At 32.7% G+C, this 19,314-nt stretch overlaps 2 protein-coding genes across 3 annotated transcripts; one reads left to right on the top strand and one right to left on the bottom strand.

Annotated features, from left to right (window-relative positions):
• Window positions 1–1,036: 1,036 nt before the first annotated feature.
• On the bottom strand, window positions 1,037–11,518 carry LOC111703930 (trimeric intracellular cation channel type 1B.1). The gene is made up of 10 exons (XM_023476026.1): window positions 11,490–11,518; window positions 6,496–6,633; window positions 5,675–5,751; window positions 4,506–4,607; window positions 4,200–4,213; window positions 4,087–4,144; window positions 3,848–3,953; window positions 3,138–3,245; window positions 1,841–1,980; window positions 1,037–1,168 (listed from the first exon to the last, which is right to left on the bottom strand). The coding sequence occupies exons 1-10, from the start codon at window positions 11,501–11,503 to the stop codon at window positions 1,128–1,130; spliced, it is 798 nt and encodes a 265-aa protein (XP_023331794.1). The 5' UTR covers window positions 11,504–11,518; the 3' UTR covers window positions 1,037–1,127.
• Window positions 11,519–17,553: 6,035 nt separating this feature from the next.
• Window positions 17,554–18,968, top strand: LOC111703925 (uncharacterized). 2 transcript variants are annotated; one of them, XM_023476016.1, is made up of 4 exons: window positions 17,554–17,616; window positions 17,970–18,032; window positions 18,231–18,320; window positions 18,708–18,968. In XM_023476016.1, exons 1-4 carry the CDS (start codon window positions 17,556–17,558, stop codon window positions 18,893–18,895), a joined length of 402 nt encoding a protein of 133 aa, XP_023331784.1. In that variant the 5' UTR covers window positions 17,554–17,555; the 3' UTR covers window positions 18,896–18,968. The 2 variants fall into 2 exon arrangements, with proteins under 2 accessions (XP_023331784.1, XP_023331785.1); XM_023476017.1 differs by lacking the exon at window positions 18,231–18,320.
• Window positions 18,969–19,314: the final 346 nt, after the last annotated feature.

A 19,314-nucleotide genomic window follows, 5' to 3' on the forward strand; every position in this document is an offset into this window, starting at 1 on the left:
CCTTCCTATCCTAGTATCTAGGCATATTTAGAATTGAAACCTTCCTATCCTAGTATCTAGATATATTTAGAATTGAAACCTTCCTATCCTGGATACCTATCCTAGTATCTAGGTATATTTAGAATTGAAACCTCCTATCCTGGTAAACTATTCTAGTATCTAGATATATTTAGAATTGAAACCTTCCTATCCTGGATACCTATCCTAGTATCTAGATATATTTAGAATTGAAACCTCCTATCCTGGATACCTATCCTAGTACCTTCGTGTCATGTAAATCTCAAGTATGAAAGGAGAACTGTGTTTTGCTAGATCTTATCTTTAGTTCATTTAAAGACCTTGCTACGGAGACAAGGATCAGTATACTTGAGATCTTCCAAAGACTACATTATATCGATCTTAAAGGAAGGTATTACGCAGCCATTTCTCGTCGACACCGCATATGACGTCAAAAAGTCGACTTTCCGGCAGTGCGCTCGTCTTTTTTCGTCCGGCATTATTCATTCAAATTTAGTTTTCTATTTTATAAGCTAAGGTTTTCTTACATTAGGTTTGATTTTGTTTATGATGTACTTTAAATTTGTTTAAAAGAAATACAATGATTTTTAAGCCTAATTTAACAAAAACGGAAAATATGTGTGCTCACCTATTTTTCGTCCGGACCACACCTAATTTTGTGTTTATTTTCATTCCGCTCTGTTTATGATGTTTATTTTAGGAACATAGATATACATATATAATATATCATATCAGATGATCAAAACTCTAGCGAAATGTTTTACTTCAGCAAAACCATATCAATAAAAATATAAATTTTTTATTTTTTTTCTTCAATATTTTATAAATACTGTTACAATATGTTAAGTTTTAAAAGACTGAAGGCGTAATTTCAAGTGACCCTGTTGAGTGACGTGTCTGATTCACAACATTACCCTTTTACATTTTTTAACTGATTAAGGATATGTGTAGGACTTTTTCATTTACAAAAACGCTTATAATGGTGAAACACTTTGTTTGCAAGCTGTTATATAATCAATGAATATTAATCTTTACTGTCTAAAAGTCGCAGAAAATGAATATTTACTTTTGAATTGAAATGACACGTACAGTCCCTTTAATGAACAACTTTAATCTTCTTTAATATTCTCAACATTATTCCACAGATCACCTACAAATATAATCTCTGATTTCTTTTGATATTTAAGATTAGAACCTTTTCTAAATAAACCGCTTTTATTTCTACGTTTTTTACTTTCCGCACATTTGTTTGTTTGCTATTTTAGAACAATGTCAGAGTAGTTTTTATTATTAAAAAGTACTTGTCCTTGCTAAAATAATTTTATCTTGTTCATAAAACTACAGCTCATATGACGGAGTTTTTAAAGAAAATAAAAAAAGAATCTTGCTTGACAGTAAGCTATATTTAGATACAGGGTGTCCCAAAAAACATGGGAATTCAGTGACGAATTCGATATCGTCTTTGTTATGAATTAGCATTGTAATACCTAATTTCAAAAGCCATAATATTATTATGTCTGCTAGAGTTTATTTAATGAAAAGGGTAAAAGACTGCAAAGATGTGTGTATAATGTCTCCGCAAGATGAACAGTGAATACGGACAAGTTTACTCTGTTTGTATACTGTAATTTTCTTGTTTTACTAAGTACAACCGGTTGCAGTCAAAACATAAACAAACAAAATGTAAACATAGCAGACGAAACTCTTACAGATTACAGCTTTCTCAGTAGGTATCACTATACTAAATCAAAGAATTATTTGAAAAGACGATATCGAATTCGTCACTGAATTCCCATGTTTTTTGGGACACCCTGTATGATACCTGTAAGTAAATGAACCGCCTTCTGTAGAGGTTTGAAAGGATCAATTGGTTCTCCGAGTAGTGGTGCAAGCTTGACCAGAATGAATACTCCAACTATACCCAGATACAGGAGATCGCCAGACACAGGAGCAGGAATATGTCTATTTGAACAGGACAAGCTTAAATCATCATACTGCTTGAAATATACAGTGGTCGGCGTTTATATCAATACAATAAAGGTTTTGATTTCTGACAAGCTTTTTACAAATTATAAAAAAAGAAAAAAAAATCCGTGTAGAATATATGAATAAACCAAAGTGGTGTAGAAACACACATGCATTGCATTTGTTTTTCTACAAGGTACAGTTGAGAAATGGTATGCAATATATTCTATATATATCCTTCCTTGCATCCCGCAGCTAAATTCGGAACCTCATGCTTAGAATGTAAATGTTTGTTTTAACCTGATGTTGTTGTGTCGGTTGACAGGTTTACATGGTTTACTGAGTATATAACTCTTCTTTTATTCATGCACAACCTCAATACGGTCAGCGGGAATGAATGAATAGATTTTCAGGGTTGAAGAAAAGGAATTTAGTCAGATCCATACCCTGCATAGGAGTTAAGGTTCTGGTAGGAATGTTATATTTACTTAAACAGGAGTTAAGGTTCTGTTAATACTACAATCTTCACTTGAACAGGAGTTAAGTTTATAGTAATACTATAATCTTTACTTGAACAGGAGTTAAGGTTCTGGTAGGAATGTTATATTTACTTAAACAGGAGTTAAGGTTCTGGTAATACTACAATCTTCACTTGAACAGGATTTAAGGTTCTAGTAATACTATAATCTTCACTTGAACAGGATTTAAGGTTCTAGTAATACTATAATCTTTACTTGAACAGGAGTTAAGGTTCTGGTAAAACTACAATCTTCACTTGAACAGGATTTAAGGTTCTGGTAATACTACAAGCTTTACTGGTATTCCTTACTCTGCTCTGAGATAAAAGTTCTAATAAGAATGAATCCTTTCCCTTGCTCTGAAGTTAGGGTTATGTTAAGAAAGTAATCCAGACTTAACAGGAGTTAAGGTTCTGGTAAGAATGTAATCTATACCTTTGCTGATGAGTTATGGTTCTGGTAGGATAACTATCCCTATTCAAGAGTCTAGGTTCTGGTAGGATTATTATCCCTATTCAGGAGTAAAGGTTCTGAGGAGTATCTAGTACTAACCCTTGCTCAGGAGTCTAGGTTCTGGTAAGACTATAATTCTCACCTTTCTCTGCAGTTAAGGTTTGATATGAATATAATCCTTACCCTGCTTTATCAGCTACCATGAGAACTGCTGCAACAAGACAGCCCTTACTCGTCACAGACATCTTTAGAAGCTCAGAGGAACCTGGAACCCAGGTTCCACAAACCAACCTAGAAATAAGGAGTTAGGAACCTAATTTTCATGTATGTTCACATTGAACCATAAAACTGGAGAAATCTTGTAATGGGTTTTATGAATCTTAATAATCTTACGGTTTGATTGGTTTCATAAACTCGATCTAACCTTGAGATTGGTTTCATGAACTTTGAGATTAGTTTCATTAACCCTGATCTATCCTTGTGGTTGATTTCATAAAGCCTGATCTAACCTTTTAATTAATTTTATGAACCCTGATTTAACCATGTGATTAGTTTCATGAACCCTGATCTAACCTTGCGATAGGTTTCATGAACCCTGATTTAACCTTTTGATTGGTTTCATGAACCCTGATCCAACCTTGTGTTTGGTTGCATGAACCCTGATCCAACCTTGTGTTTGGTTTCATGAACCTTCATCTAACCTTGTGATTGGTTTCATGAACCTTCATCTAACCTTGTGATTGGTTTCATGAACCCTGATCTAACCTTGTGATTGGTTTCATGAACCCTGATCTAACCTTGTGATTGGTTTCATGAACCCTGATCTAACCTTGTGATTGGTTTCATGAACCCTGATCTAACCTTGTGATTGGTTTGATGAACCCTGATCTAACCTTGTGATTGGTTTCATGAACCCTGATCCATTTCCCTTGATGAGTCCGACTGTGATTTGAATAAGTTCATGATCCGGGTATAGTTTTGCAGCATCAGATATCCCACCTAGAGATAAGGGGATTAAAAGTTCTCAAACAGGATATTCTGGTTTTCTAATTAATCATGAATTTTATAAAATATAGAATTTTGAAATTGATAAACATAAGTTGGTGCACATGTTGAAAGTTTAAATTGATACCTAAAGTTTTCTTGGCTCTGTATATCTCTTTTAATACACAGATAGGAAGATAAACCGCCTGAAAATATAATATTATTCTAGATAATATTAAGTTATATAGCTATTTTATCTACCTGATTTTTCAGCACTGTAATAGATACGATTCACTTATATTAAGTTATAAAAGAAATCAGGGTTAAAAATTAAATAATTTATTTTTACCCAAATATTTGTTTGAGAGTGTCTACAAAAAACATATCTTTTTGGGAGTTGTATACTAAAGAGAAAGATTAGAAACAATGTGACAAAACCTTTTTATTGGTAAAATGCCCCAAATGTATATTCAGAAAAAAATCATTAAAACATAATTTGGATAAATGTAACAAAAATATGACATGGAAGAATGGTAGAGAGGTTTATTTTATATTTGTGAATATTTCCTTTATAAACTATGTCAGCAGGGGAGTAGAATACAGCCCACCAGACCAGGGTTGCAAGATACAGATTATATTCATCACTCACTGCTCCGAATACAGGTTTACCTTAATACAGATAATATTCATTACTCACTGCTCCGAATACAGGTTTACCTTAATACAGATTATATTCATTACTCACTGCTCCAAATACAGGTTTACCTTAATACAGATTATATTCATTACTCACTGCTCCAAATACAGGTTTACCTTAATACAGATTATATTCATCACTCACTGCTCCAAATACAGGTTTACCCTAATACAGATTATATTCATCACTCACTGCTCCGAATACAGGTTTACCTTAATATAGATTATATTCATCACTCACTGCTCCAAATACAGGTTTACCTTAATACAGATTATATTCATCACTCACTGCTCCAAATACAGGTTTACCTCAATAGAGATTATATTCATCAGGTTGCAAAGACATAAGGGTTAGAAAATTAGAGCTTAATATAATCACATGAGTAATTAGTTCCGTTTATTCCAAATCCAGGTCAATACGCTAATTGTGTTTACAGCTCTGCTATATTTTGGGCTGACCCGGAGAATAGTTGTAACCGGATGAATTCCGGGTTTAAAGATAAGAAAATAAATATTTTGTTAGTTTGTTTAATTTGGTGACATGTCTTATCTTAATCAAGGAACAATATAGGTTTATCTTAATACCTCTATTGATGGAACTAATAAATGCGCAATTTATGTACGATTGTTTTTTTTATCAATGTTTTAAGTTTCCCTGTACAAATTTTATATAGCATTGAATATTTGATTGTAGAGTCTTTGTAAGAACCTTTTTTTGGTGACCACTGTATAAAACACAAACTATACCTCTCTATAAGAAGAAATTCATCTGGGTAAATAAACTGTGTAGTGTACGGTACAAATTCAACTTTTAATGGACGCCGAGCCGGTACAAGAAGTACAGGGTTACCCACAAAGGCTGCAACTTCAGAGACGACTTTATGAAGTTCATAAATTAAGCCCTTTAAAGATTATATTCAAGGCAGAAGACTTAATTTAACCTGAAGATTTGCATATTTGTATGAGCTACAGGTCGTCCTTACAGTCTCATTCTTTGTGGTTAACTCTGTACGTACAGTACCATTGATTCTTATATTTACCTAACAAAGGATTCGCAATCATGCTTCCAGCAAATGATGCAGTCAGTGTTGCAACCCAGGTAGCCAGAGGGTTGTTTCTAAACACACTATTTTCAAAAACGATATTCTAAATTTAATTAGATTTGCCAGGGGCAAGAATTGATTAAATGATAATATGCCCACCCTCCCTTGAAATGGGGGCATATTTACCCCATACCTGCATAATTAATTTATAGTTATATTTAGACAGGGTATAGAAGGCAACTTTGCGAAGCGCAAAGAAAAATTTAAACTTCTTTACAGGAGAAAAACTCTCCTCTGAGATTGGGGCAAATTCATAGATGCCTGCCAAACCCACGGTGTTAATCTTTGCCCAAGAATCCTAGGGGAGGGGCAACAGGAGTATTGCCCTCCCCCCCTGAATACTTTACTGATCCTGCAGTGAACGACTGTTACTTAGACAATGCAATGAACGACTGTTATAATGAGACCTTGTTGTGTGTAAAACCGTCGGAACTCACTGGAAAGTCTTTAAATAATGATCTGAATTGGTTGAACTCGGTGTTTTGCTTATAAACAGTTTATTAGTGGTTCATTAATAGATTTTGTAAAGAAAGAAGTTTAAAGCTACAGGGAAACATAGATATAAGAATAAATAATTAATTCGTACGGTCGTTTCTAAGCACTGCAAACATTAAGTCTCCGAAGTGCCGATGTCGAAGATCAAAAGTCAAGAATTATTTACTTGACATTTTTGCCATGCGGAACTTTAAGTCGGTTTAAATGTTTCCTGGGAGGTCGATTATCTAGTTTATCTCTAAATGTGCATAAAACGAGTGTACCTGCTAAATGGAACTCCGACCTCCTTCCTGACCGCCAGCGCAGCGAGGATATAATGACAGATATCAAAGTATGGAAACCAGTTGGCCGGCATACTCTGTAGCTTTGCAGCAGATAAACCGAGTTCGTCGAACATCCTGCTGAAAACAAAGTTGGAAACTAATGTCGTCTTCCTAAATTCCAACAAGGTGTTTTTACATTGTGAAAAGAAAAGTATTACATCAAGAATTATATACTTCATCACTAATATCACTAATATCTAAAATAAACAGGCTGTCACACAAAAAATTTCATTTGCGCAACGACTTGAATTTCGTCTTTGATCTTAAAAACAATTTGCGTCAATATTTAAAAACTAATAACAGTGTAATTCTTGACATGATAACCTCAAAATACTCTTAAAGCCTTAACAATTTTTAAATGTGGTCTGTCTTTTTGGTGCAGCTTACAAAATTACTATTATAGATATAAAAATTTTGTTCAGATTTCGACAATTTTGGTTTCATCAACTATATTGAAATCTGAACAAAATTCTTAACATCTCCGGTTATATTAAACGCAAAACCATATAACAGAAGAATATTGTAGTTTCTAAAATCATGATTTTAGGTTGAAGAATGGATGCTGCAACTTATTTCAAAGATCAAAGACGACAGTCAATACGTCTTTCAACTTACATGTTTCGTGGGACACCCTGTTTATTTAAGCTAATGTTCACGATGTACACAGGACACTGTACAGTGTACAATATCTAGTAGAGAATTGAGCTTATGTGATATATCTAGATTTATCTAGATGCAAGATAGATGCTACCCTTTTTGAACTACCGCCGTTTGCACTACCGCCGTTTGAAACGTCATTTGAACATTTTTTGTTCATTTTAACTACTTTTCATTTGAACTATTTTAACATAAAGGTTCAAATGACCCTGAAAAATAGTACAATCGAACATAAAAATAGTTCAAATGAACATAAAAATAGTCAAATGAACATTGAAATAGTTCAAATAAACATTAAAATAGTTCAAATGAACAAAAGAATAGTTTAAAATGAACAAAAAAACAGTAAAAATGAAAAAAAAAGTTTTAAAAAAAATATAAGTCAAATGAATAAAAAATAGTTCAAATTAACAAAAAAAAATTGTTCAAATGCACAAATATAGTTCAAATGAACAAAAAAATAGTTCAAATGAACAAATAATTACGAGAACTGAAGAAGGACATGAGAAGGACTAAACTAACTTAAATTTCTCTCTACAGAACTCATGTACACCACAAGTACTCAATGACATAAGAACATATATATATAGGAACATAAAAAATGTTCAGACCATTTTTTGGTTCATTTAAACTATTTTAAAGTTCATTTGAACTCACAGCCGCAGCACTCGGCCCCCTAGTCTGTCCTAGCTCCGCAGCGCTCAGCCCAGAAATTGTCGTAACCTAACCTAACCCCACATTTCGGCCATCACTTTGTCAACTTGATAAATGGGGCCGCAGCGCTCGGCCCCCTAACCACAGTGCTCGGCCCGAAAAATGTATTAACCTAACCTAATGTTTACAGTGTACAGTATCATAGTGTAGAACTGAGCTTATAATATTTACAGTGTACAGTATCATAGTGTAGAACTGATTTTATGTTGTATACAGTATACAGTATCTAGTGCAGAACTGAGCATATAATATTTACAGTGTACAGTATCTAGTGTAGAACTGAGCTTAAACTGTTTACAGTGTACAATATCTAGTGCAGAACTGAGCTTATAATGTTTACAGTGTACAGTATCTAGTGTAGAACTGAGCTTAAACTGTTTACAGTGTACAATATCTAGTGCAGAACTGAGCTTATAATGTATACAGTGTACAGTATCTAGTGTAGAACTGAGCTTATAATGTTTACAGTGTACAGTATCTAGTGCAGAACTGAGCTTATAATGTTTACAGTGTACAGCATCTAGTGTAGAACTGAGCTTATAATGTTAACAGTGTACAGTATCACTATCTAGTGCAGAACTGAGCGTATAATGTTTACAGTGTACAGTATCTAGTGCAGAACTGAGCTTATTATGTTTACAGCGTACAGTATCTAGTGCAGCCAGCAGAACTGAGCTTAACTGTTTACAGTGTACAGTATCTAGTGTAGAACTGAGCTTATAATGTTTACAGTGTACAGTATCTAGCACAGAACTGAGCTTATAATGTTTACAGTGTACAGTATCTAGTGCAGAACTGAGCTTAAACTGTTTACAGTGTACAGTATCATAGTGTAGAACTGATTTTATGTTGTATACAGTATACAGTATCTAGTGCAGAACTGAGCATATAATGTTTACAGTGTACAATATCTAGTGCAGAACTGAGCTTATAATGTTTACAGTGTACAGTATCTAGTGTAGAACTGAGCTTAAACTGTTTACAGTGTACAATATCTAGTGCAGAACTGAGCATATAATGTTAACAGTAATGTTTACAGTGTACAATATCTAGTGCAGAACTGAGCTTATAATGTTTACAGTGTACAGTATCTAGTGTAGAACTGAGCTTAAACTGTTTACATACTAGAATTAAGTTTCCTTATCTTTTCTCTATATGCATAAAATGACTAAGAATAGAATAAACATTTGAGTAAAGAATTTAGACTTTACCGGATGTTGTTACACTGAGAGGATACAGAAACATTTTTACTCGACTGTTTTTGAGGTTGAAAAATGCGAGAGTTTTCTAACCAGTTTCTCGAAAATAAAACGGATCTACGTAATAAGTACCAATCAAGTCCGAAATTGTTTTTAAAACTGCTATACCTCTTTTCAGGCGCGCAACTAGACATTTCTTTAGAGGGGGGCTAGGGGGAAATATTTCGCGCGGAGCGCGAAAATTTTTTTGGCCCCCCCCTAAACATTTTAGGTGTTTTAATGGATTTCATAACTATTAAACCACCCAGCCCCCTAGTTGCGCGCCTGCCTCTTTTTAAGTCTGGTCTGATTTAGTTAGTCCAGTGCACTGCCTGACAAAAGTCAATAATGAGACTTACAAAACCAAACCTTTATTTCCCCAGCAATTGCTAAATAAGAAAAAGATTTTTACATTTTCATATCTTTGTCTTTACTTTTTTAAAAGTGTTAAGTTTCAGATATATTTGTTCAAATAACCGCTTATTTTTGCTATAAAATTACAAAAAATAAGGATTAAAGGGATTGACCGGCTATGTAAGGTAGTTAAACTGAGTATGCAGCGTTGTGGACACATTCTTCAGGATTCATTTGAGACATTTAAAACGATTCAACGATGTATGATTACTAAGTTTGAGCGCAATGTCGACGTTTAAAATCATGAACTTGGGTGGGTATGTTTTCAAAATCGGTTTTTTAAAAATTATTAAATAACGACGACGAGAAATATGGTAAAAATACTATAGTAAGCTAATTAGATGTTTATGAATATATTTCTCAAAAGAAATTTGTCAATAAATCGAAGTTAGAATAAATTATTTCCTTTTTCATCATTATATTGAATTTCTTATTTTCTATGTATTTGTTCGCAGATTTCTTCAAATTCTTAAAATGTCGTCTTTTTAATAAAAATTCCAGAAAATCCGCAGAACATCTTTGTAATTAAAGAGAGATTATAGAAACTAATAATTGAATAAGATTACTTATTTTCGATGATTAGAGTTAATTTTTATTTTCTCAACGTGTTCCTAAACAACTAATTAGTTTACTGTAGAATTTTGTTATTGTCGCTATTTAATAAATAAAAAAATAAAAAAATTCTGAAAACGTATCCAATCCACCCAAAAGTACGATTTTGATCGTCGACTTTGCGCGCTCAAATTCAGGATTTTCAGGTTTTTGAAAAGTTTTATATGTCTCAAATGAATCCTAAAGAATTTGTTCACAACACTGCATATACTCAGTTTCAACTATCTTACATATAGCCAGTCTGTCCCTTTAAGCAATGCTAAGAATCTTATTGATATTCTAAGAAGTAGAGAACAAAATGGGACCAGGGAAGGGGGAGGGGGTAATTGTCAACTAGAAAAAAATCAATATTGTTAAAATAAAAAAAGAGAAATTTTTCAATGACCGAATTCACAGCTGAAATATGTAAATACGTTTGTAAATACTATGAAAGCCTGAACAAATAAAAAAAAACAGTAAACAAGTCAATTTTACCTACACTATAAAACTAAATTGATTTATATCAATTAAGTTTAAAACTCCAATTAAACTTTTTGGTTCGAGTAGGAATTAAGGGCTTTTACAGACTCTTTCAACTGAATTATATCATTATATCATTACATATCACAGAATGATATCACAGAGGCATTTCAAAGGTTTCTCTCATTAGTGTTTTAACTTTGTTAATTGAAATAACTTTTTTCTGAAGAACTTATTTGCGGATCAAAGTTATTTATTTCCCACTTATATACAGTGAAACCCTTAATAACGAATACATCGGAAGAATTTATCAAATGTCGTCTTGACAATTTTTCAATGAGTTTTATACTATATTACGCAAATTTCAGTATTTGCGAAAATAAATAAATAGCCATGAATATGCGGGAACCGTTTTAAAGAGTTCCATATAATCATTTCATTAAAAAACTAAATATCTGCAACATTCCATTATCAGAAAGTGAAGAATACGACATTTGATGAATTCTTTCGATGTATTCGTTATTAATTGGGTTTCACTGTAACTTAAAACCAGCGTAGATTCGGAGCATTTTGGCGACTAATCCTATTTGATTATATTTGGTTCTTCTTTTACTTTACGAGGATGAAATCTTAATGATTATAATGACGACCTAGAATTCATAAAATTCAACGTTATGAGGGTTAAAATAAGTCAATTGGCAATATGCAATGTTTTCTACAAACAAGGTGACATTTTTAACCATGGTTAGATTTATCCACGAACGCACTCTTAGACTAAAGTTTCTCGGTTATGTTAAAAAGAAGGGAGTATAAGAAGGTCGTCGTACATTGAAAACTTACCATGACTTCAACATCAACAATTCAGGTGCATCTATCTGCTAAACAGCAAAACTAACAATCACGGAGTATAACAGTTTTTACGAACTTCCAAGGTTATTGATCCAGTCAACACATTTCCACCGTAGATTTTTACTTTTAAATGATTTTTACTGTAATAGCTTGTAGAATATATAAGCTTGACTTAAGGATATTGAACAGTAATCTTACACGTATCAGTCCTCTCTATCCAATCAGTTTGCTGCGAATAAATCAACTAAGACGACATTTGAACCTATCTTTAAAAGTATCTCTCTTCAAACAAACTAAAAATTACGCATATGGAATATAAAATAAATCTTTCAAGTTTGAAATATCGCAGATTTAAACATAAAATATAAGCATGGATATATGAATTAGAAAATTATGGTTTGAGGGGAGTGTTCAGTTCCTTTTTAACCTTAAATATCAGACTCTCTTCACTTTTCTGACCTATTCTTTATTTCTATTTCTAAATTTCTCTTTGACTTCTTTTCTGTCTTTTGAGTCTTTTCTTTTCTTTGCTTATGATTCTTTTTAGTTCTATTCTTTTTGTTTATTGTCTCTCCGATCATATTCTACATATGCTTATCTACGCAAAATCACCAAGAATTCTGCAGTCCGCGAACTCATACTTCTAGGGGTCAAAGTGTACTTCAATGATAAGCGGGGTGGTTTGGTGTTTTAATGGATTTCATAACTATTAAACCACCCAGGAGTGAATTTTATTTCACTGAGCAATATATCATATTGACGAGAACTGAAGAAGGACATGAGAAGGACTAAACTAACTTAAATTTCTCTCTACAGAACTCATGTACACCACAAGTACTCAATGACATAAGAACAGCCAATGTTCACAACCGTCCTAGTTAATCTATATAATAGGAATATCTTTAAAACATCTCTGTACATTTATATCTTTCAAGATGAAAAATGTTAAATTAGTATTGAATTGATTAAGTACACAGTCCAAATTCAACCTTTAAAGGGACAGACCGGCTATGTAAGGTAATTAAACTGAGTATGCAGTGTTGTGGAAAAAATTATTTAGGATTCATTTGAGACATACGAAACGTTTCCACGATGTATAATTAGTGAGTTTGAATGCAAAGTCGACGTTCAAAATCATGAATTTGGGTGGGTACGTTTTCAGAATCGGTTTTTTAAAAAATTAAATAACGACGACGAAAAATAAAGTAAAAATTATACAGTAAACTAATTAGATGGCTAGGAATATATTTCTCAAAGGAAAATTTTCAATAAATCAATGCTAGAATCAATTATCAATCAATCAATTTTTATTTCTCAACCTGTTCCAAAACAACTAATTAGTTTACTGTAGAATTTTGTATACATTTTTCGTCATCGTTATATAATAATTTAAAAAAAATAATTCTGAAAACGTATCCTTTGATCCTTTGATCGTCGACTTTGCGCTCAAACTCAGGATTTACAGCTCTTAAGAAGAATGAATCATTTTGAAAAATTTAATAAGGCTAATAGAAATTTTTTTGGAAGAAAATGCTAGATTTTTTGAGTATAATGTGTGTATTTAGGTGTTAAAGATTGGAGATAATCTAATATGATATGGGACGCTCTGTATGTCTCAAATGAATCCTGAAGAATTTGTCCATAACACTGCATACTAAGTTCAACTACCTTACACAGCTGGTCTGTTCCTTATACCCCCGCTTTATTTAAATAGTTTTGAATCGTCTTTATAAAGTCTTTGTATTTTAAGAGATTGACATTAAAGTCTTACGTTTATAAAGTTACCATGCATATTGTACATTATAGTTTATATTAGATATACAGGGTTAACCACAAAGGATGACACTTCAGAGACGACTGTATAGAATGTATTCTGTCTGTTTCCTTATTTTCACGATTCCCTGTAGCTGAAAACTTGTCAAACTCGCAATATCATTAAATAATACCATCAAAAGATTATATTTAAAGGGACTGTAAAGGAAAAATGAAAGGGGGTATAGGCTGAAAGCTAATCACTTTAGCTCTCGATCGCGACCCATGAAAGTCATATCTGATTTTCCTATCTCGAGAAATTGATATGCAACTTTGATAAATTTATACGAAAATTAATATATATACAATTTTGTATAAAAGTAGTAGGTTTAAAAAGATCAAATTCAGCAAATGCAACCAATCTGAAAACGATGATATCCCAGAGAAAGCTAATTGTAAATTAGGTTTACTTTTATATTTGTAATTTCTATTTTTAATAGATTTCATTCATAATATTATTTATACGTCCGTATTACTTGACCAGAAATTCAGTGCAGTAAAGTGGTCAGGTGATACAGGCGGAGACACATGATCAGTATACTGCTCTGCCATTGGTGATAGTTCTGGTCACTTGATTTAAGTTTAAGATTTTATCAATTTTACATATATGAACTTTCGTATAATTTTAACACAGTTTTATATCAATTTCTCGAGACAGGAGACAGGAACATCAGATAAAACTTTCATGGGTCGCGATCAAGAGCTAAAGTGATTAGCTTTCAGCCTATACCCCTTTCATTTTTCATTCACAGTCCCTTTAAGGCAGAAGACTCAATTTAAACTTGAAATCGTCATATTATCTTAGTTTCAGGTCGTCTGCAGTCTCATTCTTTGTGGGTAACCCTGCATAACTGCTGTGTATTCAGATACCTATTATACTTGAGTCTAATCAGTCTAAACCGTATATACCCAGAGAACAATGCTGAACCTAGTAATGAGATGTATGTAAGTTCAAACCTAGTATAGTGTGCACCCGAGAACCATTGTTTATTTCATGAAGCTTCTTGCATCATTGTTGTAAGGAGATATAGCCTTGATCAGATTCTCTTTAACTTCCTAGTTCTAGGAAACCAACTTGTTGTAAGGAGATATAGCCTTGATCAAATCTCTTTAACTTCCTTGTTCTATGAAACCAACTTGTTGTAAGGAGATATAGCCTTGATCAGATTCTCTTTAACTTCCTAGTTCTAGGAAACCAACTTGTTGTAAGGAGATATAGTCTTGATCAACTTCTCTTTGACTTCCTAGTTCTAGGAAACCAACTTGTTGTAAGGAGATATAGCCTTGATAAAATTCTCTTTAACTCCCTAGTTCTAGGAAACCAACTTGTTGTAAGGAGATATAGCCTTGATCAAATTCTCTTTGACTTACTAGTTATAGGAAACCAACTTGTTGAGAAGAGATCAAACCATGATCATGTTCTCTTTAATTTCCTAGTTCTCGGAAACCAACTTGTTTTAAGGAGATTTAGCCTTGATAAGAATCTTTTAAACTTCCTAGTTTTAGAAAACTAACTTTTCATGAGATCAGAACCTGATCAGATTCTCATTAACTTCCTATTTCTATGAAACCAAACTTTTCCATGATCATGTTCTTATTAAATTCCTATTTCTAGGAAACCAACTTGTTTTAAAGAAATCAATCCATGATCAGGATTTCTTTAACTTCCTAGCTCTAGGAAATCAACTTGTTTCAAAGAAATCAAACCATGATCAGAATCTCCATGTCACTGAGTTGAAAGCTTAGCCATAAATCTATAGACTTTATATAGTCCTTGATAGTTTAATATATATCCAGTTTATATCAGCTAATCATAGATATCTTAAACATCGTGGCCTAGTAATTATTACACTGCTAGAGCGCCAAATTCCTGATGATTAAGAATTAAACAAGACAGGAAATATTTTAGACAGGGAATAAACGAGTTCCTGTTAAATATTAATTAAATATGTAATTTTTGCTTTTATCTAAACAAGACTGATAATATACTTTTTTTCTGTAAATTTATATCATAGCATGGTCCTCTTTACTTCACCTAATCCCTTCACCCTCTCCCTTCAGCTTCTTCCTTCACTCTCTCCCCCAAACCTCTCTCTTCATCCTCACCTTTCATCCTCTCTCTCCACCCTCTTAGTCTTCCCTATCCCTTCACCTTCTTCCTTTACTCTTTCTCGTAATCTTCACCATTTATTCTCTCCCTTCACCCTATCCTTCTTCCTTTACCCTCTCCCTTCATCCTAACCCTTCACCCTCTCCCATCACCTCCTTTTTCACATTTTCTCTTAATCTACACCCTTGATCCTTTCACTTCACCCTCTCCCTTCACCTCCTTTCATTTTCTCTTAATCTACACCCTTGATCCTCTTCCTCTCCCTTCACCTCCTTTTTCACATTTTCTCTTAATCTACACCCCTTGATCCTCTCACTTCACCCTCTCCCTTCACCTCCTTTCATTTTCTCTTAATCTACACCCTTGATCCTCTTCCTCTCCCTTCACCTCCTTTTTCACATTTTCTCTTAATCTACACCCTTGATCCTCTCACTCTACCCTCTCCCTTCACCTTCCCTCATGCTTTTCCCTCCTATCCTTCTTTTTGACCAAACAAACTATTCCCTGCTGCAGTGACTAAATTATGACTAATTAGTTCTTTTTCCTGACTCCTCTCTTCAATATTGTATTCAAGCCTTGTTGTATGAATATATGCAGGTTCCCATGGTTGCCTGCGGAGAGGGTTCATTACATATCTCCACCTGTTAATATCCAGGTTCGGAGAACTTTGGTTTCCGTCCCACTGCGCTTGGATCAATTTTCTACATGGAATACTTTTACGATGTTGGTCTGCAGTGAGAGATGTAGAAAATTAATAAAAAGAAATCAATTTTAATTATTTTATGGTTGAAAACTGTAAATTTATTCAACAACCCTATGAATGAATACTAGCTGTGAGAATTACAAAATGAAATACCGGTACTTTTGCATTATTTGACTAGATTTATTATGATGTGAATGTAAATTGTCTATGATTTATTCTGAACGAGAGGAATATCATTCTTAATTAACAAGCCTTCCCTTATTTTTTAATAATACTTTTAGCCTTTAAGTATTGCTTTATAATCAACCATAGGACATTATAGAAAAGTAAAACTTTAAGATTTCGCAGATTTCGTAGATTTCCTGTTTTTATTTGGTCGATTTCTATTTTTTTTGAGGCAATTTTTTTTAATCAAATGCAAATCAAGAGACCGATTGATTCAGCCATTTTAAAGTTGAACGTAACAAACAAACAAACAAACACCCAAACAAACAAACAATTAAATATGAGACAAGGCAAATATGCATATATTTAGATATATTATATATAGCTAGACATTTATTGATTATATAGTTATAACATGCTGTCACCCATCTAGCCAAACCCAACCTTAAAGGTCCCGGGCTCTGTAATACTGAACTGGTTTTCTCTTTGTATACTGTCGACTGAGTTAAATATGATTTATTGGTTTTATATTTGATAAAACCTTTTTGTAGATTCCCTTATTGAGTTTTGGTTAAAAAGATAGATGAAGCGTGCGTCATATTTTACACAAAGGATTTGAGTCTTTACCACAAGTTCAGATTTTATAATCCATAAATCTTTGCAAACTGATGACATAAGTCTTTGATATTTCAAACTATGAATTCTGTTAGACCGAATAATCTAAGTTTGAAATATCAAAGATTTAAACCATTGGGTTGAAAAGATATAGGAAATTAAAAATTTAAATTCGTGACAAAAACTCAGTTCCTTTGGTCTTAAAGTTGACGATTCAATAGATCAGACCAAGCCTTGATTTCAGGGGACATTCTTGAATATCTTTATTAAATCTAGATTAGATCCCCGTGATATATATATAACCACATATAATATATATTTTCTAAGAAAAAATGTTCGAGTTCAATAATAACTTTTTGCGTTCTTATCAAAAATGCATTTCCTTGATAACCTCGTAAACCAAATTCTAGTCATATCTGTATATTCTGAACAATCAATAAAAATATATTTTATTTTTAACCTATTTTTCTTAATTGTTATAGAATTTAATTGAATTCAAACAATCAAGGAACACAAAAAAAGTGGTTCAACTAAACCTAAATAGCCCAAATACTTCTCGCTAATTAACAAATTTGCCTCTGAGTGACTATTTTTTATTATTTTAAATCGAGGTGTAATAATTTCTAACACTTTCTCGTGGATTTTCAGAAAGATGGCAGGTTTTAGAATCCTTCTTCTCCTGGTATCATTAACAACAGGGTTGGTTTTAACAGGTACTTGATCAGTTTCTAATATCATGATTCTTTGTTTTAAAACAATGGTTGAGGTCCTATTTTACACAGAAACCCAATAGTGAGGTTTATTTTTGGTCCAATAAATTGAACTTTTTAGAAAATCAACTATATTTGGTGAAAACGTTGCCACAAACTCAGATTTTCTAATCTCTATATCTTTGCTTTGCTTTTAGCTTTAATATTTCAAACTATGAACTCTGCCAGATCAAATATTCTAAGATTTAAATATGAAAGGTTTGGAAAATTTGAGTTTGTGGCAAGAGCTGTTCCTTTTTTCAAATCAATAGAGAAAATGCTTGAAAAATAATCAATAACAAGTGTTCTGATTTTAGATGGGAAACTGGTCTGTAAGCACGATCCTTATGGAGAAAGTTCTAACGGGGGGTTTGATTCAGGTAAAACGCTTATTTTTATATAAAGGTACAAAAGGTACAAAAGGTGTACTTACTATTTATAAAGAATAAGACTTTAATGTCGATTTAACGACTGAATTTGATCTTTTGAATTTCAAAAAAATCTTCGATGAATTAAAACTTATAAAGAAATTTCGTTTAGACGTCCTTGTGGGGTTTCTTATGAATAATTAATACTAGGATTGAAGAGCAGAATAAGCGTTGAGTTTGGGAACACTGAATACATTATAGATGAAGAAATATTTAACCAGATATTCGCTGAATATTTAGGTAATGAGTAACTAGTACAATGTAACATTAACACATGCATCTAAGAGGTGGCACCAAAAAACGGAATAGCTGTGTTCAACAAAAAATCCAAAAATAGGAAAAAAATATAATTTTTTGTTTAAGAGTCTTGAATATAGCATTTAAAGAGTTTGCAAAAGGAATTAGTTACTGATTATTCTCTTAGTATTCTAAATTTGTTAATTCTTATATTTTTGCAACTTGATTGCGTAGATCTTTGATATTTTAAACTTTGATTTTTGCTTAATCAAATAGTCAAAGTTTGAGGTATCGAAGGTTTACACTATCAGACGAGAAAAATAAATATGTGAAATATCCGTTTCTTTAGATTTTTCAATAAATCTTTACTCAGTATAAATTTATACCTAGAGAAACCAGGAGTACAACCTGGAGCTAACCTGACCCAATCCAACAGCTCCAGAACACCTGAATCTACGACCAAGAAAACTATCTTCATCACAAAACCTCTACAGAGCGATGCCACTTTTATTAGACTTGATAAATATTGCTTAATAAATGCTTTTACTCTCATGATGCTTTCTATCCTGAATGTTTAGGCATTGATGATAACTAAGAACTTCTATAATATATTTGGTGTGTTTGTTTGTATCCAATAAACGTAAAACTCTGGTTTTCTATTCCTTATATCATAGCAACACGTTTTTGTAGACCTTTGATATTTTAAACTTTAAAATTCTGATCGACCAAAAAGTCTAAGTTTGAAATATCAAAGGTTTATACTTTCAGGTTGCAAAGATATGGGAATTAGAAAATTTTAGTTTTTACATTAATATTTTAACTTTTCATAAATACAAATTATTGCCGTTAGAGACATATTTAAGACCCTAGCTAATTGCGAAAAAAGAGTGTCCCAAAGCGCTGTGGAAGCCGATTTTGATATAAGAAGCAGAGAGGCGGAGGGGGGGGGGTAGGGTACGAAAAGTTCCTGCCTGATTTGGCCCCAATACTTTAGAGC

Source organism: Eurytemora carolleeae, unplaced genomic scaffold (assembly GCF_000591075.1).
Source record: "Eurytemora carolleeae unplaced genomic scaffold, Eaff_2.0 scaffold439, whole genome shotgun sequence".
Classification (NCBI taxonomy): Eukaryota; Metazoa; Arthropoda; class Copepoda; order Calanoida; family Temoridae; genus Eurytemora; species Eurytemora carolleeae.

Coding starts and splice junctions, on each gene's coding strand:
- LOC111703930 (XM_023476026.1), bottom strand. Junction 5,752..6,495: donor GTCGGAGTTCCATTTAGCAG/GTACACTCGTTT, acceptor TAGTGTGTTTAG/AAACAACCCTCTGGCTACCT. Junction 3,954..4,086: donor CAGAGCCAAGAAAACTTTAG/GTATCAATTTAA, acceptor CCTTATCTCTAG/GTGGGATATCTGATGCTGCA.
- LOC111703925 (XM_023476016.1), top strand. CDS start 17,556: ATGGCAGGTTTTAGAATCCTTCTTCTCCTGGTATCATTAACAACAGGG. Junction 17,617..17,969: donor AACAGGGTTGGTTTTAACAG/GTACTTGATCAG, acceptor TTCTGATTTTAG/ATGGGAAACTGGTCTGTAAG. Junction 18,321..18,707: donor GATATTCGCTGAATATTTAG/GTAATGAGTAAC, acceptor ATTTATACCTAG/AGAAACCAGGAGTACAACCT.